The sequence below is a fragment of the Lynx canadensis genome, chromosome A1, assembly GCF_007474595.2.
Source record: "Lynx canadensis isolate LIC74 chromosome A1, mLynCan4.pri.v2, whole genome shotgun sequence".
NCBI lineage: Eukaryota > Metazoa > Chordata > Mammalia > Carnivora > Felidae > Lynx > Lynx canadensis.
The window spans coordinates 124,286,501-124,306,703 of record NC_044303.2 but is presented as its reverse complement, the minus strand read 5'-3'; the positions used below and the strand labels follow the sequence as shown (position 1 = coordinate 124,306,703).

Below are 20,203 nucleotides of genomic sequence, written 5' to 3'. Positions count from 1 at the left end.
CCAGGCATTTACTCTTTCTACATGACCAGCTCATGAACATAACGACAATCCATAGGGAGTGATAGAAGGGGGTGGGAGGAGTGACTCCTTATAACAAAAAAATAGGAGTACGCTTATTGAGGTTTCCAGATTTTCATTATATTGATACTTTCTATTCAACACTGGACCTAGAACTATATATAGTCTAGGAGAATATAAGTCATTTGTACCATGGATTATTGGGTCTTTATCATTCTTATTTTCGGAAGCAGGGCTCAGCAAACTAGGCCTACAGGCCCAATACAGCCCGCCACCTATTCTTGATTGGCCCAAAGGCTAAGAACAGGTTTGACATTGTTAAATGGTTGGGGAAAATATATAAAAAGAAAAATACTTTGTGGCATGTGAAAAGTATATGAAATTCAAATTTCAGGATCCATGAATAAGGTTTAATTGGACAACAGTGAGGTCCATTGGTTTACATATTGTCTATGGCAACTTTCCTGCTACAGAAATAGTGTTAAATAGTTTGACAGAGATCCACCTCCCTCTAAGCCTAAAATATCTACTATCTGTCCCTTTATAGAAAAAGTTTGCTGACCTCTGTGTTAAATCATCTCTCTGATATACTCATTGATATATGAGTACTGCAAGGAATAGTGCTTGCTTTTTTCAATTTCTTCTACTGTAAAGCATAAAGTGGATTTCCCCTACAACACTAGTTACCAATTTCCAAGGAGTGGGGAAAAAAGAGTATAAATGAGATCTTGTATTTAAAAACAAAACAAAACAAAACAAAAACTTGGAAGTATAGACTCTTTTTGGAATGGAAAAGATAATCTTTCCATATTTCCCAATGTGGTCATCCTTATTCTTAGGGGAACATGAAGTCCACAAAGAGTTTCATGAACTATTTTCAAAATTTCAAAAAAGAACCCCTGCATAAACTTGCTAAAACATCTAGCTTTTGGCTAGAATAATAATAAAAATTTTATAATTTTTATTCTAATAGGATTAGGATAAAAAGGGATGCTTGAGGTAGTAAGAAATTGGGGAAGCACTGTCCTGGTGGAATACTGTTTAACAGAGGTCACATAGCAAATTAGTGTAAATCTCCCTCTTAGTTCTGGGTTTACGACCCTACTTATTAACATTGCATCCATGAAAAAGGAACAGTTTTAGGACACATTCTGGAAAGAGGAAGAACATAGCTGAATATAGTAAATAAGCAGATTTTTCCACTCTGCTTATAACTGGTGACTGCTCTGAGCCAATCCAGTGCCTCTGAGAAGAGGCCATCATATGGCTATAGCTCCCCTCCCTCCATAGTTGCAGCTCCTGTCAGTATGGCTGCAAGCAGCCAAGGTGTCATCCCAGCCATCAGAGGCTATGGGAGTCACCCAGAAGCTATAATGAGGAGAACATTTCACTTCAGAAGTGACTTGAATCATGAGAGAACCAGGAGCCTCTGCCTCCTACCCTTACTCCCACTGATAGCACACAAGCTCCGGTACTTACTAAGTTCTCTTTACTTTGTACCATGTATAACTGGCTTCTTTCTCTGGACTCCAGGTGCAAGTAAAATTCTCTTCATAGTAGAAGACACAGGAAATGTTCTCAGGTTTCGCTGGCAAAACTAAATAAATAAACACATATATGCATACATACATACACACAATCATTTCATGAAACTAGGTGGATCAAAAACTGGACTGTTTTGGTTAGTTGATACATAATATAGATTCTCCTAATCAAGGCAAAGGAAAGAATCTAACTTCATCTCTTCAATTACTCCTTTATCTTAAAGAACTATATTTATACTTTTCAAAAAGCACTTTTTACATTCTTACTCAAAAGCAACATTTGAGAAGCAAAAATTGTATTAAGACACCAGGCAAATATAAAGTGTTAGTGAAATGCTAAGTAAAGCATCAAATGATGGAACCAGTCTGGGTAACTGGGAAATGGAAGATATGTGGAGAAGAGAAAAACACAAAATGTTCAACTATGCCACACTTCAACTTTATGTATCAATAGTTTTTCATCAGAAGATTACATTAATAGAGAAAATTTCTGAAATATTTTACATGTATTTCCATAGTTTATAAATTCTGCTCCCTGTAGTTTCTCACCCAATAACACCTATCCTTCCATAGAGAAAGAAGATACCATCTAGAATACAGATCTAGACCCTGAAAAGGTCCAGAGACAGAATCCATGGGTACATGAACTTAAATGGGAAAAAGTTTTTATCTTGATTTTTCACTAACCTTTTGTTGAAATTAATAATTTTCTTCCCCCATGAATGTGGTCAACAACCTACTTGTGAATTTGTCACCATTAAAAGTCAGGGTATTTTCATTTATATTTCAGTTGTTGCAAATATCTTGAAATATCAAATACTATTGTTACTATTACTACACTAAAGTAATTATTAGGCCTTCCCATTTAATGTATTGATAAAGAAGGACAGGGGCACCTGGGTGGCTCAGTCAGTTAAATGTCCAACTTCAGGTCAGGTTATGATCTCATAGTTTCTGAGTTCAAGCCCCACTTCAGACTCTGTGCTGACAGCTCAGATCCCTAAGCCTGCTTCAGATTCTGTGTTTCCCTCTCTCTGCCTCTCCCCCACTCATGCTCTGTCTCTCTCTGAAAAATAAACATTAAAAAAATTTAAGAAACACACATATTACTGTCACAAATTTGTTTCCTTAATACTTTGATAACATCATTTCAGTATATTTGAGTTTCTTTGTAATCACATGTATATTATTTATACACTTACAAATATTGTTTTGAGAAGTGGTCCAGAGGTTTCACCAAAAGACCAAGGGGTTAATCATACACACTCATGCATGCACATATACACACCCATAATTAAGAACTAAAGGCAATTTTCAACTAAGGGCAATGTTCAGTTCTGAGATTCAAACTAACTTCCTTTTGAGACTTTGGCAAAACCATAGTCTTAAGAAGCAGGCATTTTTGAGAAAGGAAGACAACTTAGGTTACCTTTGTGTATCAAAGTAAAGCTATAGTGCATCTAGAAAGGAAGTCTCTACCAGACAAGAAATGGGAAAAAGCTCATCACTTCTGGCAAGTAAAATATTGAAGGGGAATATGTGGGGAGATAATGGAAGTAAGGTAGAGCAAAGAGCTCAGATGTCAGTGTTCTTGGTGGAACAGTACAAACACACAGATGGGTCTGTAAAACAGGTCAATGGGGCTGGTGACATACTTCATCAGACACAGCCTGGTGCAGGTCACAAGGCTTTAGTCTAAAAGAAGCCTCATGTTCCACTCAGCATCAACTCCAGCATAATGCAGAACACTACACTGGCAGAGTGTGGGCTGAGGGTAGCTCTTTAGATAAGCTCCATACAGGCAAGTACAGCAGGCAGGAATCCAAAAATCCCTGGTGCCTCAGGTGGAGGGTGGGTATAGATGTGTGACACTGGTCCAGGCCCGGGATTCAGTGGAAGTTCTGTGTACAGGGGACTTCAGGACCACAGGAAAGGAAATAGAACATGAACTTCAGGAATAGGTGCGAGTATGATGTCCCAAAGTGCAGGCAAAGCCAGCTATCTTGCAGCAAATAGCAGACAATGCATGAGACCAAAGCAGAAAGTCCAGAGAAGACCAGAAGGCAACACAAAGGTTTGCTTACATGGATGCACAAGCCCTTGCCCACGGCTCTGCATTCATATAAACCCTGCTCATATACCTAGATACTATCTTATAGAGGAGCAGGAGAAAGGTAGGAACTCTGAAACACGAGCATTTACTCCAGAGAGTGGATTAGCTAAAGGACTGTAAACCAGAAGGAACAGCCAATGTTAACAAATAAGAGTGCTACCCAGCCCCACCCATTACTCAACCCTTCCTGGCTTTCCAGGGGAGAAGGAACTTTTTAGAACTGATCAGATTGATCATAGACTATAAGGATATTATATTTTCTCTGTACACCTAACTAATACTGTATTTACTGTATTAGTATTACCTAACTAATTCTGTATCTCTGTCAAAGGTATTACCTTCTAACAAAAAGGCAGTGGTAAAGGGTTCCAGAATGCAGGACATTCACTGTTCTGTTTAGGTTTAGGATTTTTGAATTTGTGTATATATTCATATATTTTTTCTATGAAATGAGCATTGCCCACATGGTAAAGTAGCCCCTAGGAATGATAAACAAGAATGAGGGAGAGCTAAGTGCCTACACATTGTGTCAATGCTTCCAGCTCTTTCTTGAGAAGCTGCCTTCCTCTGAATCCTGCACATGAACCCAATCCCTGAAGCACCCATTAGTCAGCAGTGACATCAAAGATTTTCTATCTCGTGCTGCTGGGAAGATGGCAGCATAGGAGTACCCTAAGCTCACCTCTTTCCATGGATAAAACTAGATAAAACACCTAGAAAAAGACCCAAAGATTTATAGAACAAACCCCACAACCAAAGGTAGAGAAGAGACCACATTGAAGAAGATGGACATGCGATTTGAGACCTACAGGGACTGTGGCCATCAGACAGGAGCAAGCTGGAAGCATGGTTAAAGGCAAGAAAAAGACAATCAAGTCAGGGACCCAAAATTGGAAGATGAACCCCCATATCATTTGGCTTTGAAAACAAGAGGAGCCTAATTTCATGAGTTTTTGCAAATAGTGGGACTTAAAGCCTAGAATTCTTAAAATAAGGTGTTCAGCTCTGGAAGAGCTCTGCTGGCATTAGGAAGCTGAGTCCCCACCCTTGAAGATGCAATTTGACTAGCAGCCTGAGCAGATACAGTGTAGAACCAAAAGTTTGAAAAACACTGGGTGGCAAAGAGGAGGGAGAATGATTTACTCACTACAGAGCATGTTCTGAAGAGATAGCGATCTCAGAAAGACTCCTCCAGGAACAAAGGAGCTGGAAGACACCATTTCCCATCCCCACCCCCCAGCATAAACACATAGGCACATGTGGGAACCAGCTTTGCCCACACTTGCTACCTAACGTGCTACTGCCAACACCCCCCGGCCCCATCCTTCACTGGATCTGGCATTTCCAGTCACGCTTGCCTCAGTCTCAGCACCGCAGAGCCTCTCTCCCAGATGATCAGTGCAAATCTCACCAACATTGCAACTCTTGACCTGTGCCTTTTTAGAGCCTTGGTCTTGGTAGCAGCAGACTCTGCAGAAGTCTGAGGTGCACTTTGTTAAAAGTGCAAGACCCACCCATGCACCATTTGTCCATTTACTTAGGCTAGCCAGTACTAACAGCAGAAGCTCCAGGTCTCAATTAGCAAGTAAACCAGCATTTACCTTGTATAAATGCAGGCCACACCTGCCAGGGACCAAGTACTTCCCACAGTAGGCAAAAAGAGCCACTACAGACAACTAAACTAAAGGGAAAAGATACAAGAACACAGCAAAGCACATACAACACACACAAGAGAAACTATCTGAAGTGACAGGCCCTGGGAAGCAGGGGACACTGCACTACAGGATACTTAAGGACTTCTTCTTTTTAAGTCCACTACCTTCAAGAGCAGAAGACATAGTTGACTTACCTAACACAGAGAAACATATACAGAGAATTACAAAAAAAATCAGGAGACAGAGAAATATATCCCAAGCACAGGAATAGGACCAAATCACAGCAAGAGACCTAAGCAAAACAGACATGAGTAATAAGCCTGACAGAGAATTTAAATTTAAAGTAAGGATCATAAAGATATTCACTGGACTGGGGAAAAGAGTAGAGGACATCAGTGAGACACTTGACAAAGAGATAAAAAAGAATCAGAGATGAAGGACACAATAAATAAATTAAAAATACACTTGATGGAATAAAGAGCAGGCTAAATGAAACAGAGGAACAAATTAATGACCTGGAATACAAAGTAATGGAAAGTAACCAAGCTGAGCAAACGAGAGGAAAAAAAATCATACATATTGAGAACAGTCTTAGGGAACTAAGTGACTCCATTATATCTGATAACACAGACATTATGGCGATCCCAGAGAAAGAAGAGAGAAAAAAGGGGGCAAAAGCTTACTTGAAGAAATAATAGCTGAAAATATTCCTAACCTGGGGAAGGAAATATATATCCAGATACAGGAGTCAGAGACCCCCCAAAAATCAACCCAAGGAGGTCTACACAAAGACACATTCTAATTAAAATGGTAAAAATTAGTGATGAAGAAAAAAATCTTAAAAGCAGCAAGAGAAAAGAAGACAGTTACATACAAGGGAAACCCTATCAGGATATCAGCAGATTTTTCATCAGAAACTTTGCAGACCAGAAGGGCATGGCATTATATATTCAAAGTGCTGAAAGGGAAAAATTTGCAGCCAACAATACTCTAGGCAGCAAGACTATCATTCAGAATATAAGGAGAGATAAAGAGTTTCAGTTTCAGACACAAAAACCAAGGCGTTCATGACTACTAAACCAGCCCTGCAAGAAATATTAAGGGGGACTCTGTGAGTAGAAAGGAAAGACCATAAATGAGAGTGTGAAAAAGAAGTACATCTGTAAAAACCACTGAAAGGTTTTTTTCACAAAGGATTCACAAAATAAAAGGATGTAAAATATGATACCATATACCTAAAACATGGGGGAAAGGAGTAAAAAATGGGTTCAAACTTAAGCAACCATCAACTTAATACAGACTGCTATATGCATTAGATGTTATGTACAAATCTATGATAACTACAAATTTAAAAAACAGTAATATATATGCCCAGAATAAACAGGAAGGTATACAAGTATATCACCAAGAAAACCAGCAAACCACGAAAAAGAGCAAGAGACAAAAGGATCAGAGAAAAACCATAGAAACAACCACAAAACAAGTAACAAAATAGCAATAAATAACATACAGATCAATAATTACTTTGAATGTAAATAGACTAAATGCTCCAATCAAAAGACACAGAGTGACAGAATGGATTAATAAAAACAAGATCCATCTATATGCTGCCTACTAGAGACTAATTTCAGACCTGAAGATATCTACAGACTGCAAGTGAGGGAATAGAGAAACATTTATCATGCAGATGGGTGTCAAAAGAAAGGTCGGGTAGCAATACTTATATCAGACAAAATAGACTTTATTTTTTTTTAATGTTTACTTATTTTTGAGACAGAGAGAAACAGAGCATGAACGGGGGAGGGTCAGAGAGAGAGGGAGACACAGAATCTGAAGCAGGCTCCAGGCTCCAAGCTGTCAGCATAGAGCCTGATGTGGGGCTCGAACTCACAGACCATGAGATCATGACCTGAGCTGGAGTCAGAAGCTCAGTCGACTGAGCCACCCAGGCACCCCCAGACAAAATAGACTTTAAAACAAAGACTGTAACAAAGGACAAAGACAGACACTATATAATTACAAAGGGGACAATCTAATAAGAATATATAACAGTCATAAGTATTTATGCACTCAATATGGTAGCAACCAAATACATAAAACAGTTAACAACAAACATAAAGAAAATAATCAATAGTAATACAGTAATAGTAAGGGACTTTAAAGTCCCATGTACATCAATAAAGAGATCATCTACACAGAAAATCAACAAGGGAACATCAGCTTTGAATGACACATTGGACCAGCTGAATCTGACAGATATATTCAGAACGCCCATCCTAAAACATCAGTATACACATTCTTTTCAAATTCACATGGAACATTCTCCAGACTAGATCCCATATTAGGTCACAAGGCAAGTCACAACAAATTCAAAAAGATCAAAGTCATAGCATGTATCTTTTCTGACCGCAACACTATAAAACTAGAAATCAACCACAGGAAAAAATCTGGAAAGACCACAAATGCATAGAGGTTAGATAACATGCTACTAAACAATGAATGCATCAAACAAGAAATCAAAGAAGAAATAAAATTTAGATGGAAACAAATGAAAACGAAAACAGAATAGTCTAAATCTTTGGGATTCAGCAAAATGGGTTCTAAGAGGAAAATTTATAGCAATATAGGCCTATATCAAGAAGCAAGAAAAGTCTCATGTAAACAACCTAACCTTACATGTAAAGGAGTTAGAAAAAAACAACAAACAAAACTTAAAACCAGCAGAAGGAAGGAAATAATAAAGATTAGAGCAGAAATAAATGTTACAGAAACTACAAAAAATAATAGAACAGATCAATGAGCAGGAGTTGGTTCTTTGAAAAAACTCAATAAAATTGATAAGCCTCTAGGTCATCAAAAAAAAAAAAAACTCATGAGAGAGAGAACTCAAATAAACAAAATCAAAAATGAAAGAGGAGAAATAACAACCAACACTACAGAAATACAAACAACTGTAAGAGAATGTTACAAAAAATTATATGCCAAGAAACTGGACAACCTAGAAGAAATGGATAAATTACTAGAAACATATAACCTACCAAAACTGAAACAGGGAGAAATAGAAACTTTGAACAGATCCATTACTAGAAAGGAACTTGAATCAGTAATCAAAACACTCCCAACAAAGGCGCCTGAGGTGACTCAGTGGAGTTAAGCATCCCACTCGATTTCAGCTCAGGTCATGAGGTCATGATTTCATGGTTCATACAATGGTGACTTGCATCAAGGTCAGGAAGCCTGCTTGAGATTCATATTCATTCTCTCTCTCTCTCTCTCTCTCTCTCTCTCTCTCTTCCTCCCCCTTCCTGCCCCCAACTCATGCTCTCTTTCTCTAAAATAATAAATAAAATAAAATAAAGTAAAATAAAATAGTTAACACCCATTCTTCTCAAACTATTACAAAAAACAGAAGAGGAAGGAAACTTCCAGATTCATTCTATGAAGCCAGCATTACCCAGATACCAAAACCAGTTCAAGATTGCACCAAAAAAAAGAGAAGTATAGGCCAATACCTCTGATGAACATAGATGCAAAAAACCTCAACAAAGTACCAGTAAACTGAATCCAATGATAAATTTTTAAAAAGCCATTCATCATGATACAGTGAGATTCCTGGATTGCAAAGGTGGTTCAACATTTGTAAATCAATCAATGTGATACATCAGATCATTAAGAGAAAGGATAAAAACCATATGATTATTTCAGTAGATGCAAAAAAGCATTTGACAAAATACAACACCCATTAATGATAGAAATCTTCAACAGAGTAGATCTAGAGGGAACATAGTTCAACTTAATAAGAGCCATATATGAAAAACCCACAGCTAACATCATACTCAAGGGCAAGAAATGAGAGCTTTTCCCTAACATCAGGAACAAGATAAGAATGTCCACTCTAACCACTTCTATTCATCACAGTGCCGAAAGTCCTAGCCACAGCAATCAGACAACAAAAAGAAATAAAAGGCATCCATATTGGTAAGGAAGAAGTAAAACTTTCACATTTGCAGATGACATCACACAGAAAACCCTCAAGACTCCACCAAAAAACTACTAGAATTGATAGTAAACACTTAGGATACAAAATCAACATATAAAATTTGTTACATTTCTATATACTAAATAATGAACCAACAGATTAACAGAGTAAGAAAGCAACCCTATTAACCAGTGCTCAAAAAAATAATAAAGTACCTAATAATAAACTTAACCAAAGGGGTGAAAGACCTGAACTCTGAAAGCTATAAAAACAATGATGAAAGAAATTGAAGATGACACAAAGAAGCAGAAAGATATTCAATACCTGTGGATCAAAGAACAAATATTGTTAAAATGTCTATAGCACCCAAAGCAATCTACACATTTAATGCAATCCCTATCAAAATACCAACAAATTTTTTCACAGAACTAGAACAAATAATCCTAGAATTTATATGGAACCACAAAAACAAACAAACAGCCAAAGCAATCTTGAAAAAGAAAAGCAAAGCAGGAGGCGTCACAATATCAGACTACAAGTTACATTACAAAGTTGCAGTAATCAAAACAGTATGGTACTGACACAAAAAAAGACATATAGATTAACAAAACAGAAAAGAAAACCCAGAAATAAACCCACAATTATATGGTCAATTATTCCTTGATGAAGCAGAAATGAATATCCAGTAGAAAAAAGACAGCCTCTTCAATAAATGGTGCTGGGAACACTGGACAGCAACATGCAAAAGAATGAAACTGGACCACCTTCTTACACCATACACACACAAAAAAATTCAAAGTGGTTAGGGGCACCTGGGTGGCTCAGTCAGTTAAGCATCCAAACTTGATTTTGGCTCAGGTTCATCTCACAATTCATAAGTTCGAACCCTGAGTCAGGCTCTGCACTGATAATGTGGAGCCTGCTTGGGATTCTCTCTCCTTTTCTTTCTGGTCCTCTCCTGCTTGTGCTTTCCCTCTTTCAAAATAAATAAATAAACTTTAAAAAATGGATTAAAGACCGGGGCGCCTGGCTGGCACAATCATTTAAGCATCTGACTCTTGATCTCAGCTCAGGTCATGATCACACAGTTTGTGAATTTGAGCCCCACATCAGGCTCTGTACTGAAGGTGTGGAGCCTGCTTGGAATTCTGTCTCTCCTTCTATCTGCATCTCCCCAACTTGTGCTCGCTCACTCACGCTCTCTCTCTCTCTAAAAACAAGTAAATAAACTTTTAAAAAATGGATTAAAGACCTAAATGTGACACTTGAAATCATAAAAATCCTGGAAGAGAGCACAGGCAGTAATTTCTTTGACATCAGCTGTAGCAAGATTTTTCTAGATATATCTCCTGAAGGGAAATAAAAGCAAAAATAACTATGGGAACTGCATCAAAATAAAAATCTTCTTCCCAGTGAAGAAAACAATCAACAAAACTCAAGACAACCCACTGAATGGGAGAAGATATTTGCAAATGACATTTCTGATAAAGGGTTAGTACCCAAAATATATAAAGAACTTATAAAACTCAACAACCAAAACCCAAATAATTAAACTAAAAAATGGTCAGAAGACATGAACAGATATTTCTCCAAAGAAGACATCTAAATGGCTAGCCAACACACAAAATGTTCCTCAACTTCACTCATCATCACACACATCAGAATGGCTAAAAATCAACAGCACAAGAAACAACAGGTGCTGGGGAGGATGTAGAGAAAATGGAACCTTCTTACACCATTGGTGGGAATGCAAACTGGTGCAGCCAGTGTGGAAAACAGTATGGAGGTTCTTCAAAAAGTTAAAAACCGAACTATACTACAATCCAGTAATCATACTACTTGGTATTTACCCAAAAAATATAACAACACTAATTCAAAAGGACACATACATCCCTATGTTTATAGCAGCATGATTTACAATAGCCAAGATGTGAAAGCAGCCCAAATGTCCATCGATAGATGAATGAATAAAGAAGATGAATTTTATATATATATAAATATATATATATAAATATTCCACTATATATATAGATATATATGTATATATAGATATATACAGATACAGATATAATGGGATAGATAATGGAATAATATTCAGCCATAAAAAACAATGAAATCTTACCATTTGCAACAATATGGATGGAGCTAGAGAGTATAATGTTAAGCAAAATAAATCAATCAGAGAAAGACAAATACAATATGATCTCACTCAATGTGGAATTTGAAGAACAAAACAAACAAACAAAGGGAAAAGAGAGAGAGAGAGAGATACAAAGAAATAGACCCTTAGAGAACAAACTGATGATTACCAGAAGGGAGGTGAGGTGGGGGATGGGTGAAATAGGTGAAGAGGATTAAGGAGTTCATTTGTTTTGATGAATACCAGGTGATGTATGGAATTGTTGAATCACTATATTGTACACCTGAAACTAATTTAACACTGTATGCTAATTACATTGGAATTAACATAAAACTTAATTTAGAAAAGATTTTCCATCTTTCCTATTTTCATGCTGAAAACCATGACAAAGATGGTGATCTCCAAGTCCAAGTGCTTAAAAACACCAGCATAACTAGACCTGAACCAACTGCTTCATGGTAAATGGAAATTAGAAGCTAGACCAGTAACACATTCTTCTAAGAGCCCACGCAACTTGAAAACCTCCATGGAGAATTTCTTGGGTGAGCAATCAGAATACAAACAGATTCACAACTGTCAGTGGAAACAAGCAAAAGCCTACGAGGCAGTGAACCAAAGGTCATCCCATAATATCCCGAGAGGAACAACTTTCATACTGACCAATTCGCTCTGCCTCCGTGACTCAGAGATGATGGCAGGATACACATGTGTGCATTTGTGTATACATGTGGGTCGGTCTTCAATTCTTTGGACAAGTTTGCTTGAAATATTCATTAAATATTAGCTTGCCCTTCACCCTCCATTTCACTTACACCCATTACACTCACTTTTAGCAGCATTTCAAAGTTGAGCCTTTGCTGGAGAACAAGGAAACAAGAAGTTTTTCTCTGTATCCCCAGGATATTCTTTGGTCTTGTGCTAGTCTCATTTTGGTTTCTTATAGTCCTATTTTATTTCCTTCTCATTCTTACTTTGCCTTGCACTGGCTGAATCCAAAGCCAGCCACAAAATCTCATGTAGGAAGAAGTCCTTATGATTCAAAACCAACCATGTCAAAACTCAATATCTTTACTTTCCTGGTCATCTTTGAATACCTCTCCTTCATTCCTTCAGAAGCTTTAATTAATATATATAAAAGGCATGGGTCAAAACGGGAGTCAAACAGCTTGTTCCCATAACCAGAACCATTTGGTTCCCCAGGTATCAGGAAAGTAGAAAGTGGTTTTAAAAATGATTTTCCATTCCATGTGAGCTTTTTAAAGGAGCTACATTTGTCTTGTCCTTACTGCTTGAAATATGGCAAGAAAGCAATATTCTTATATAAATATTGGTATATGAGAAGAAAAAAATCCTGTTCCTCCTACCCTCCTATGTTCTGCAGCTGGGTTCTTATAAAATGAGACTAACGGGGCGCCTGGGTGGCGCAGTCGGTTAAGCGTCCGACTTCAGCCAGGTCACGATCTCGCGGTCCGTGAGTTCGAGCCCCGCGTCAGGCTCTGGGCTGATGGCTCGGAGCCTGGAGCCTGTTTCCGATTCTGTGTCTCCCTCTCACTCTGCCCCTCCCCCGTTCATGCTCTGTCTCTCTCTGTCCCAAAAATAAATAAACATTGAAAAAAAAAATTTTTAAATGAGACTAACAAAAGACAGATTAAAAGAGAAAACAGTTGGGGCGCCTGGGTGGCTTGGTCGGTTAAGCGTCTGACTTCGGCTCAGGGCATGATCTCACAGTCCGTGAGTTCGAGCCCCGCATCGAGCTCTGTGCTGACCGCTCAGAGCCTGGAGCCTGTTTCAGATTCTGTGTCTCCCTCTCTCTCTGCCCCTCCCCTGTTCATTCTCTGTCTCTCTCTGTCTCAAAAATAAATAAACGTTAAAAAAAATAAAAAAAAAAGAAAACAGTTTATTAACATATGCAGTGCACATGATGCAGGATAAACCTCAGTGAAGAATAACTCAAAAAGGTGGTTAAATCTTGGGCTCACATAGTATCTTAAAAATACAATAAATTTGTGAAGAGACCAGACAAAGGAAAAGGAATTTAGGTTTTCAAGGGTAGCAAACTGCAGGAAGGTAAATACATGTGGGAAACTAATGGAGTAGGCTTCATTACTGCATTTGTTGATTCTCGTCTACCTCCACATCAAAATAATCCCAATGGCATATTTTGGAATGGAGTATTCTGATCCCCTACTCTAGTATTAGAGAAGAGATTTGTGATGAATAAAATATAAGTTCAGTAGTATCTTCAGTGTTCATCAATATCTCCCCTTCTTGGACTTATGGTAAGATTTTATTTTCTTGCTCCCTTGAAATTAGCCATGGCCACATGACTTGCTGTGGCCAATGACATGAGAGGAGCATTTAAGTTTTGGTGTACAATTGTCCTTTCTCTCCTTCCTCTGTTCCTGCACACACTGAAAATCCACATTGATATGACAGTGTCTTAGGATGGTAGAGCCTTCATCACCCTGGGATCCTACTTACCTCTGATGGACATACACAGTTTGCTGTTCTGAATACTAAGATTTGAGGCTTGTTTATTTTTGCAGCATAAACAAGTTTCCCTGACTAATGTAAAAAAATGGTCTGCTGTGAAAATCCAGGATTCTAAGACTTGGGGGTAGAATTCATTTTATCAGTTTTCTCTCCTCTTTTCATATATCCTCATAACATTCTATCTATGTATTTTAGGTCATTTGAGATTTGTTTTATCACAAACAGGAGGCTGGAAAGAACTGGAAGAAGAAGGAACCAAATCAACAAACAATATTAGGCTTCACTTTTACTTGCTTGCTTTACTTACATTTCCAGCCTCAGTTATCTGGTGTGACCCTGCACATGTCAACTGCTTTTACTTTATGTAATGGAACCACCATGATTCACAGAGCCTATACATCTATCATCCTCCCATTTCCACATGTTGGCAAACAGGATGCTGATTTTAGGTCTTATTCATGATCTCTAATTAGGATATCAACTCTTCATCTGAAGGCTGCCACAACCTGTGATAGAATAACAAGGGCACTTCACCTCCCTTGTACTTATTACAAAACCCAGGAGTACTGGCAAGTACTCAAGAGTGTTAAGACCTTGAGAAACCAGGAAAGACTAACAAACTGTCACAGACCAGAAGAGACTAGGGAGTTGTGACAATTCAATTCAATATGGTACCCTAAATTCAATCCTGGAACAGAGAGAAAACATTAATAAAAAAACTAGTGAAATCTAAATAAAGTCTGGAATTTAGTCAGTACTAATGTGTCAGTATCGGTTTCTGAGTTTTGGCAAATGTACTATGGTATAATAAGATATTAATAATGGGGATAGCTGGATGAGGGTTATGTAAGAGCTCTCTGCACTATCTTCACAAGCTTCCTATAAATCTAAATTATTCAAAAACAGAATTTTTATTTTTTAAAAATGGACATCTGAAAGCTAGATTTACCATTGGTACATATCTATCCTTGCCCCACACCTTCAAAAACAATCCACAACTATATTCCTATTTCTCAAAATAACTATTTTCCCTATGTGTATAAAAAGGGAAATATTCATTAACTTCCTCTAAGGGGAATATTCTTGCTTATCAGAGAACTGTCCACATGCAAAAAGAACATTTTTCAAAACTAAAATGTTCCCGATCTCCCTTCTTTCCTATATGCTTATATCACTTAGGTGCTGTTGCAAAGTTAGTTTTTTTTTTTAATGTTTTATTTATTTTTGAGACAGGGAGAGACAGAGCATGAACAGGGGAGGGTCAGAGAGATGGAGACACAGAATCTGAAACAGGCTCCAGGCTCTGAGCTGTCAGCACAGAGCCCGACGTGGGGCTCGAACTCACAGACCGCGAGATCATGACCTGAGCCAAAGTCAGCCGCTTAACTGACTGAGCCCCCTAGGTGCCCCCAAAGTCAGTGTTTTGAAAAGTGTCTTGTAATAGAAGAAAGGCAGGGCTGATCAGAGATCAAAGGAAGGATAGTCTAGAATGGGAGTCTGGTGGAAACTGGAGCCAGTTACATAAGACATGGTACAAGTAAAAGGTAATAAGAGAAGAAGCCACAGATAGGAGACAGAAAAAGGTACGTTGAGGGGAAGGGTGAGTTGATAGGAGCCATGATGCACATAATTTGAACTGTAAATTGGGTAACTGGGACCAATTTTTGGTTTCTGAATGGGCCAAAAGAGGTTAGATGACACAGAGAGATAAAGGCCTACATGTCTATATTGTCTATAAAACTCCTAAGTACCACGGGAATACCCTAGGGGGCAACAAGGCAGGCCATGGCAAAAGAGAGGCCTGGAAGACATTATCTGCCTCTTGGTCACCTCCAATTACTACATGTGACGGTATTTATTGTATATGCCTAAATTCATATGTTGAAGCCTAACCCCCAGTACCTCAGAAAGTGACTGTATTTGTAGACAGGGCCTTAAGGAGCTATTAGTTAACAGGAGGCCATTAGGGTAGGCCTTAATCCAATCCAACTGGTGTACTTATAAGAAAAGGAAATTAGGACAAACAAGAGGGATGACCATATGAAGAGGCACCAAGAAGAATGCCATTTATGCCCCAAGGAGAGAGGTGTCAGGACATCAACCCTACGGGCACCTTGATCTTGGACTTTTAGCCTACAAAACTATAAGAAAAAAAAATTTTTGTCATTTAAGCCACCCAGTTTGTAGCTATGACAGCCCTAGCAAAGCGGTACATGACATGATGCCTTCTCTATGTTCCCAGTACCCAATCCCCACTTTTCCTCTCTTAATTTTTTTAACATAAGATGCAATCAAACTAACAGATATTACATCTGCAAGGTAGTTTATGAATATCAGGCACATAGTCTTGAGATGGGCCCTTGTAAAAATGCGGTATTTCATCATTTCCCTTTATATCCTTGGAAATTACTGAAAATACTGTGAAAATATATTTTTTTATTTTTGTGTGTGTTTATATGCAACCACTGCTCCTCACACAAAAACTATTGATACAATAATTTACTACCACTCTAAAACAGTGGATGTTGGCCTTTTGGGAGGTCTTATCTCCCTTTGAAAATGTGATAGGCCATCTTGCCAAATTTGCATACACATATGTGTACATCAACATCTACACACCCACCCACACAAATTCAGGGAGGTCATGAATCCCTTGTTCACCCACATGCGCTCATGGTCCAGGAGGCCCTTTGCACTCAAATTAACAGTTCTTATCCAAAGAAGCTAAAAATAACTACACAATCCATAAAAGGGCACAGGTCAACCTACCTGCCAGGCTGAATTTGCAGAGTAGGAGGAGTGTCCACAGTGCGTGGGCCCACATCATCCCCAAGTCAATGCAGGCAGGCTGAGGAGAGAACTGAAAACGTCATCAGTCAAAAGTTAGTTTCCTATCTCTTAAACAACTCCATTTCCAATGACAGATTCTGGGGGGTTTCAGGCAGAATCTTTTTTTCATCTTACTATATTTTTGGCCATCATCATATAGATCCTTTCATAGTCACTGCATCAACCCCAGTCAACATTTAATTTGTCCATAATTCATTCTACTATGTAATGTGAAAAGTACACCAGCTACGAAAAATATACTCCAGAAGTAAGTACTCTCGGTTGTATAGATCTGAGACCATCATCTGGTGTCTGCCTCAGGCCCTAAACACAGCAGCCAAATAGAACAACTTACAATTTCCCCAAATTGTCATGGTATTTTACATACCCACGCTTTGTTCATGTGGTTCCTTCTGCCTACAATGTCCTTTTAGCCTCATTTTTGGCAAACTAATCCCACCTTCCAGACTCATCTCAAGGCTAACCTTCCCTGAACACCTCCCTGAAGCCTCAGATGGAGTTGGCTAGCCATTTCCTCCCTGGACACCAACTCTTCTCCATGCCACTTATACCTTAGCATGTGTCACACAGATTGGTGTTTAACAGTTTACCTGTTGGCTTCTCTACATAGTGCTTTTGAATAGTGAAGCTTCTCTTATTTCTCTTTGAAGTCTAACTACTTAAGTACCTACTTAAGGTAGGCATGGTAGGCATACAATACTGGTAATGGAATTGATTAGGACAAAAAGGCTGCTTCCTTCTTATCTCATCCCACGTGAGATGGTGGAATAATCTAAGGGTCAAGCAAATGTAAAAGCAAGAACTCATTTCAGGAAGAGATAAAGGATGCCACATTTTCATTTGACAGATTATAAGAAAAAAAAAGGAGTTCTCAACAAATCATTTGAGAAAAGTTCACAAGCATCATTTCTGGAGAAAACCACAAGGAATAAGATTTTCTCTTACGCGAATCAATTGAAATATCTTACTAATTGAAAATGCCTATGGCAATAAAGCAGAAAGAATTTGGGTCTATAATAATAAAAATACCATCAGGAAACAATGTTTGCTGGTTCCACAATAGCAAATAGTAAACACATGTTACTCAACAGCAGTAGCTATTCTCTCAGGAAATAAATGTTTTGATTTAATGAGCACAAAACAAAGAGAAATTTTACAATTTTTAAATAAAGAATAAATGTGTTCTTTAAAATTAAATGTAATGCTAATGGCATTTTTAGTGCCTAATTATTCAGAACATTGTCTTAATTTTCTCCATTTCTTAGCTAGAAGTCACACCTTTATATTAGATCTAAAAGCATTCTGGAAATGGAGGGAGGCCCAATCATGAAAACTGTATTAAAGCTCAAATTCTCAGTAATTGAGTAAATGAATAATTATAGATATTAAAGCTAAAATTGTTATTCTAACATGGGGTTTTATGTTTTTAAAATCTCATCAATGTTAACTGTTGAATATTTTAAAAACAATGGGAATGTTTTTAATGGGAATGAGAACACCCATCTATTATTTGTGAATTTAAAAAGACCCTTTCTGAAAAAAATCAACAGTACTAAATCATGCTCAGAGACAAAGATAGAAAAACTGCAGTAGTTCAAGAGAGGAGCATTCTAGAAGTTGACACTGCCTGCGTTCTAGCTCTGACTCTCCCTTGAATCAGCTGGTGGCCTCTGGCATTGTGTTGTTCATTCAGCAATGTCCCAGACACACATCAGATGCTTGGAATAAAAGATCATCCTGCCCCCAATTTCACTCTAGTTCAGTGGCTTTTTTTTAATGTTTATTTATTTCTGAGAGAGACAAAGACAAAGAACATGAGTGGAGGGTCAGAGAGAGAGACAAAGACACAGAAGCCGAAGCAGGTTCCAGGATTTGAGCTGTCAGCACAGAGCCGGATGTGGGGCTCGAAGTTGTGAAATGCAAAATCAAGATCTGAGCCGAAGTTGGATGCTTAACCGACTGAGCCACCCAGGTGTCCCTAGTTCACTGATTTTTTTTTTTTTTTAACAAGGAAAGGGAGTCAGAGGGTGGAGAGGATGCCACAGTCCAGAGTGAGCTACTATTACTGATGGCTCCAAATCATATCCCTCCAAATGGGTCTGAGAAGAAAAAAAGAATTGAGAACCATAGATCTACTTGCAGAGACAGAATCATGGATAGTAATAGCAAATACCACATGGTAAGTGCTGTAATTCTAATAGTGCAACGAGAGCAGAGCATCTAAAGAGAGAAATGAGCCAATGACTCATTTGACTCTAATGACTGCGGAAAGCCAACAATTGGTGCAATATGGTGAGTGCCCCTCATTCTACCATTTGCCTATCCTCCAGTGCCTTTTCCACATTCTCTCCAATACCAGAGGACCACCACAAAGAGATTACTTGTGGGTAGTAGATATGAACAAATGTGAGGTGCCTCCCAGGGACTTAGAAATAAGTTCAGTTGGGAGTTCAAGTAGCAAAATCTGTGTACAAAGCCATCGTAGTTATCTGTGAGAGTAAACCAGTGGGTAAATATGCAGTTGAAGAGCTTGAGTACACTCTAAACTCCAGCCAAGAAAAATCTGGGTGTAACCTCAGGTGGACCTGGAAAACGATCATTGTCATTTAGTTGCAGGAAACTACTTGACTAATTATATCTTAAATGGAAGGAGACTTTGAGAACAAAAAGGAGAGCTCACCTCTGACCTTAAAACATTGATGGTTAAAAAAGGTAGAAGTTGGTAGAGTACTATCTCCTGGAGGAAATGATGAAACTTCCTGGTACTGCAGTGATATACTCCAAAAAAGGCAACTGCTAGACGTAACCACAATCTTGATGAAAGAAAACTCAAAACTACAAATCTCCACCATTGCTGTGATTCTGTGAATACTTCTCTGATGAGTGATTTAGAGGAGGAGACCCTGAACAAGGGATGTGAGTCATTACAAAGACTATCCTCTCCTTCTTTGGGCACACAGTACAGGTGTCACCTGTCTAAACTCTTCTTATCATAGGAGTCATATCCTTAGTGCCTCTTTTGACCAATTAGAATTCCTGGTTTAAAATCTGGGATGTAGCACCTAGGTGGCTCAGTTAAGCGTCCACCTTCGGCTCAGGGCATGATCTCATGGTTCATGGGTTCGAGCCGTGCACTGGGCTCTGTGCTGACAGCTCAGAACCTGGAGCCTGCTTCAGATTCTGTGTCTCCCTCTCTCTCTCTGCCCTTCCCCCACTCGTGCTCTCTCTCAAAACTAAACATTTAAAAAAAAATTTTTTAATGTTAAAATCTGGGAAAACCCTGAAGGAATTTCATGGCTATTCTTCCTTTGTTAGTGAAACAACTTTTACACAAGATGACATTATTGGTGCATCCTGCACCAATGATGGCACTGCAAAGATATGAAGACCACATAATGTTCAAATACCTTT

At 38.4% G+C, this 20,203-nt stretch overlaps 1 protein-coding gene across 1 annotated transcript in view; it reads right to left on the bottom strand.

Moving 5' to 3' along the window:
- IL31RA (interleukin 31 receptor A) overlaps nt 1–19,644 on the bottom strand; it is a 56,995-nt gene extending 37,351 nt beyond the window's left edge. The window contains exons 1-3 of the mRNA XM_030321227.1: nt 19,480–19,644; nt 16,712–16,802; nt 1,498–1,615 (exon numbers count right to left, since the gene is read on the bottom strand). Coding sequence (XP_030177087.1) covers nt 1,498–1,615; nt 16,712–16,802; nt 19,480–19,644 — 374 coding nt within the window. The remainder of the gene's footprint in view (nt 1–1,497; nt 1,616–16,711; nt 16,803–19,479) is intronic.
- Between the last annotated feature and the right edge of the window lie 559 nt (nt 19,645–20,203).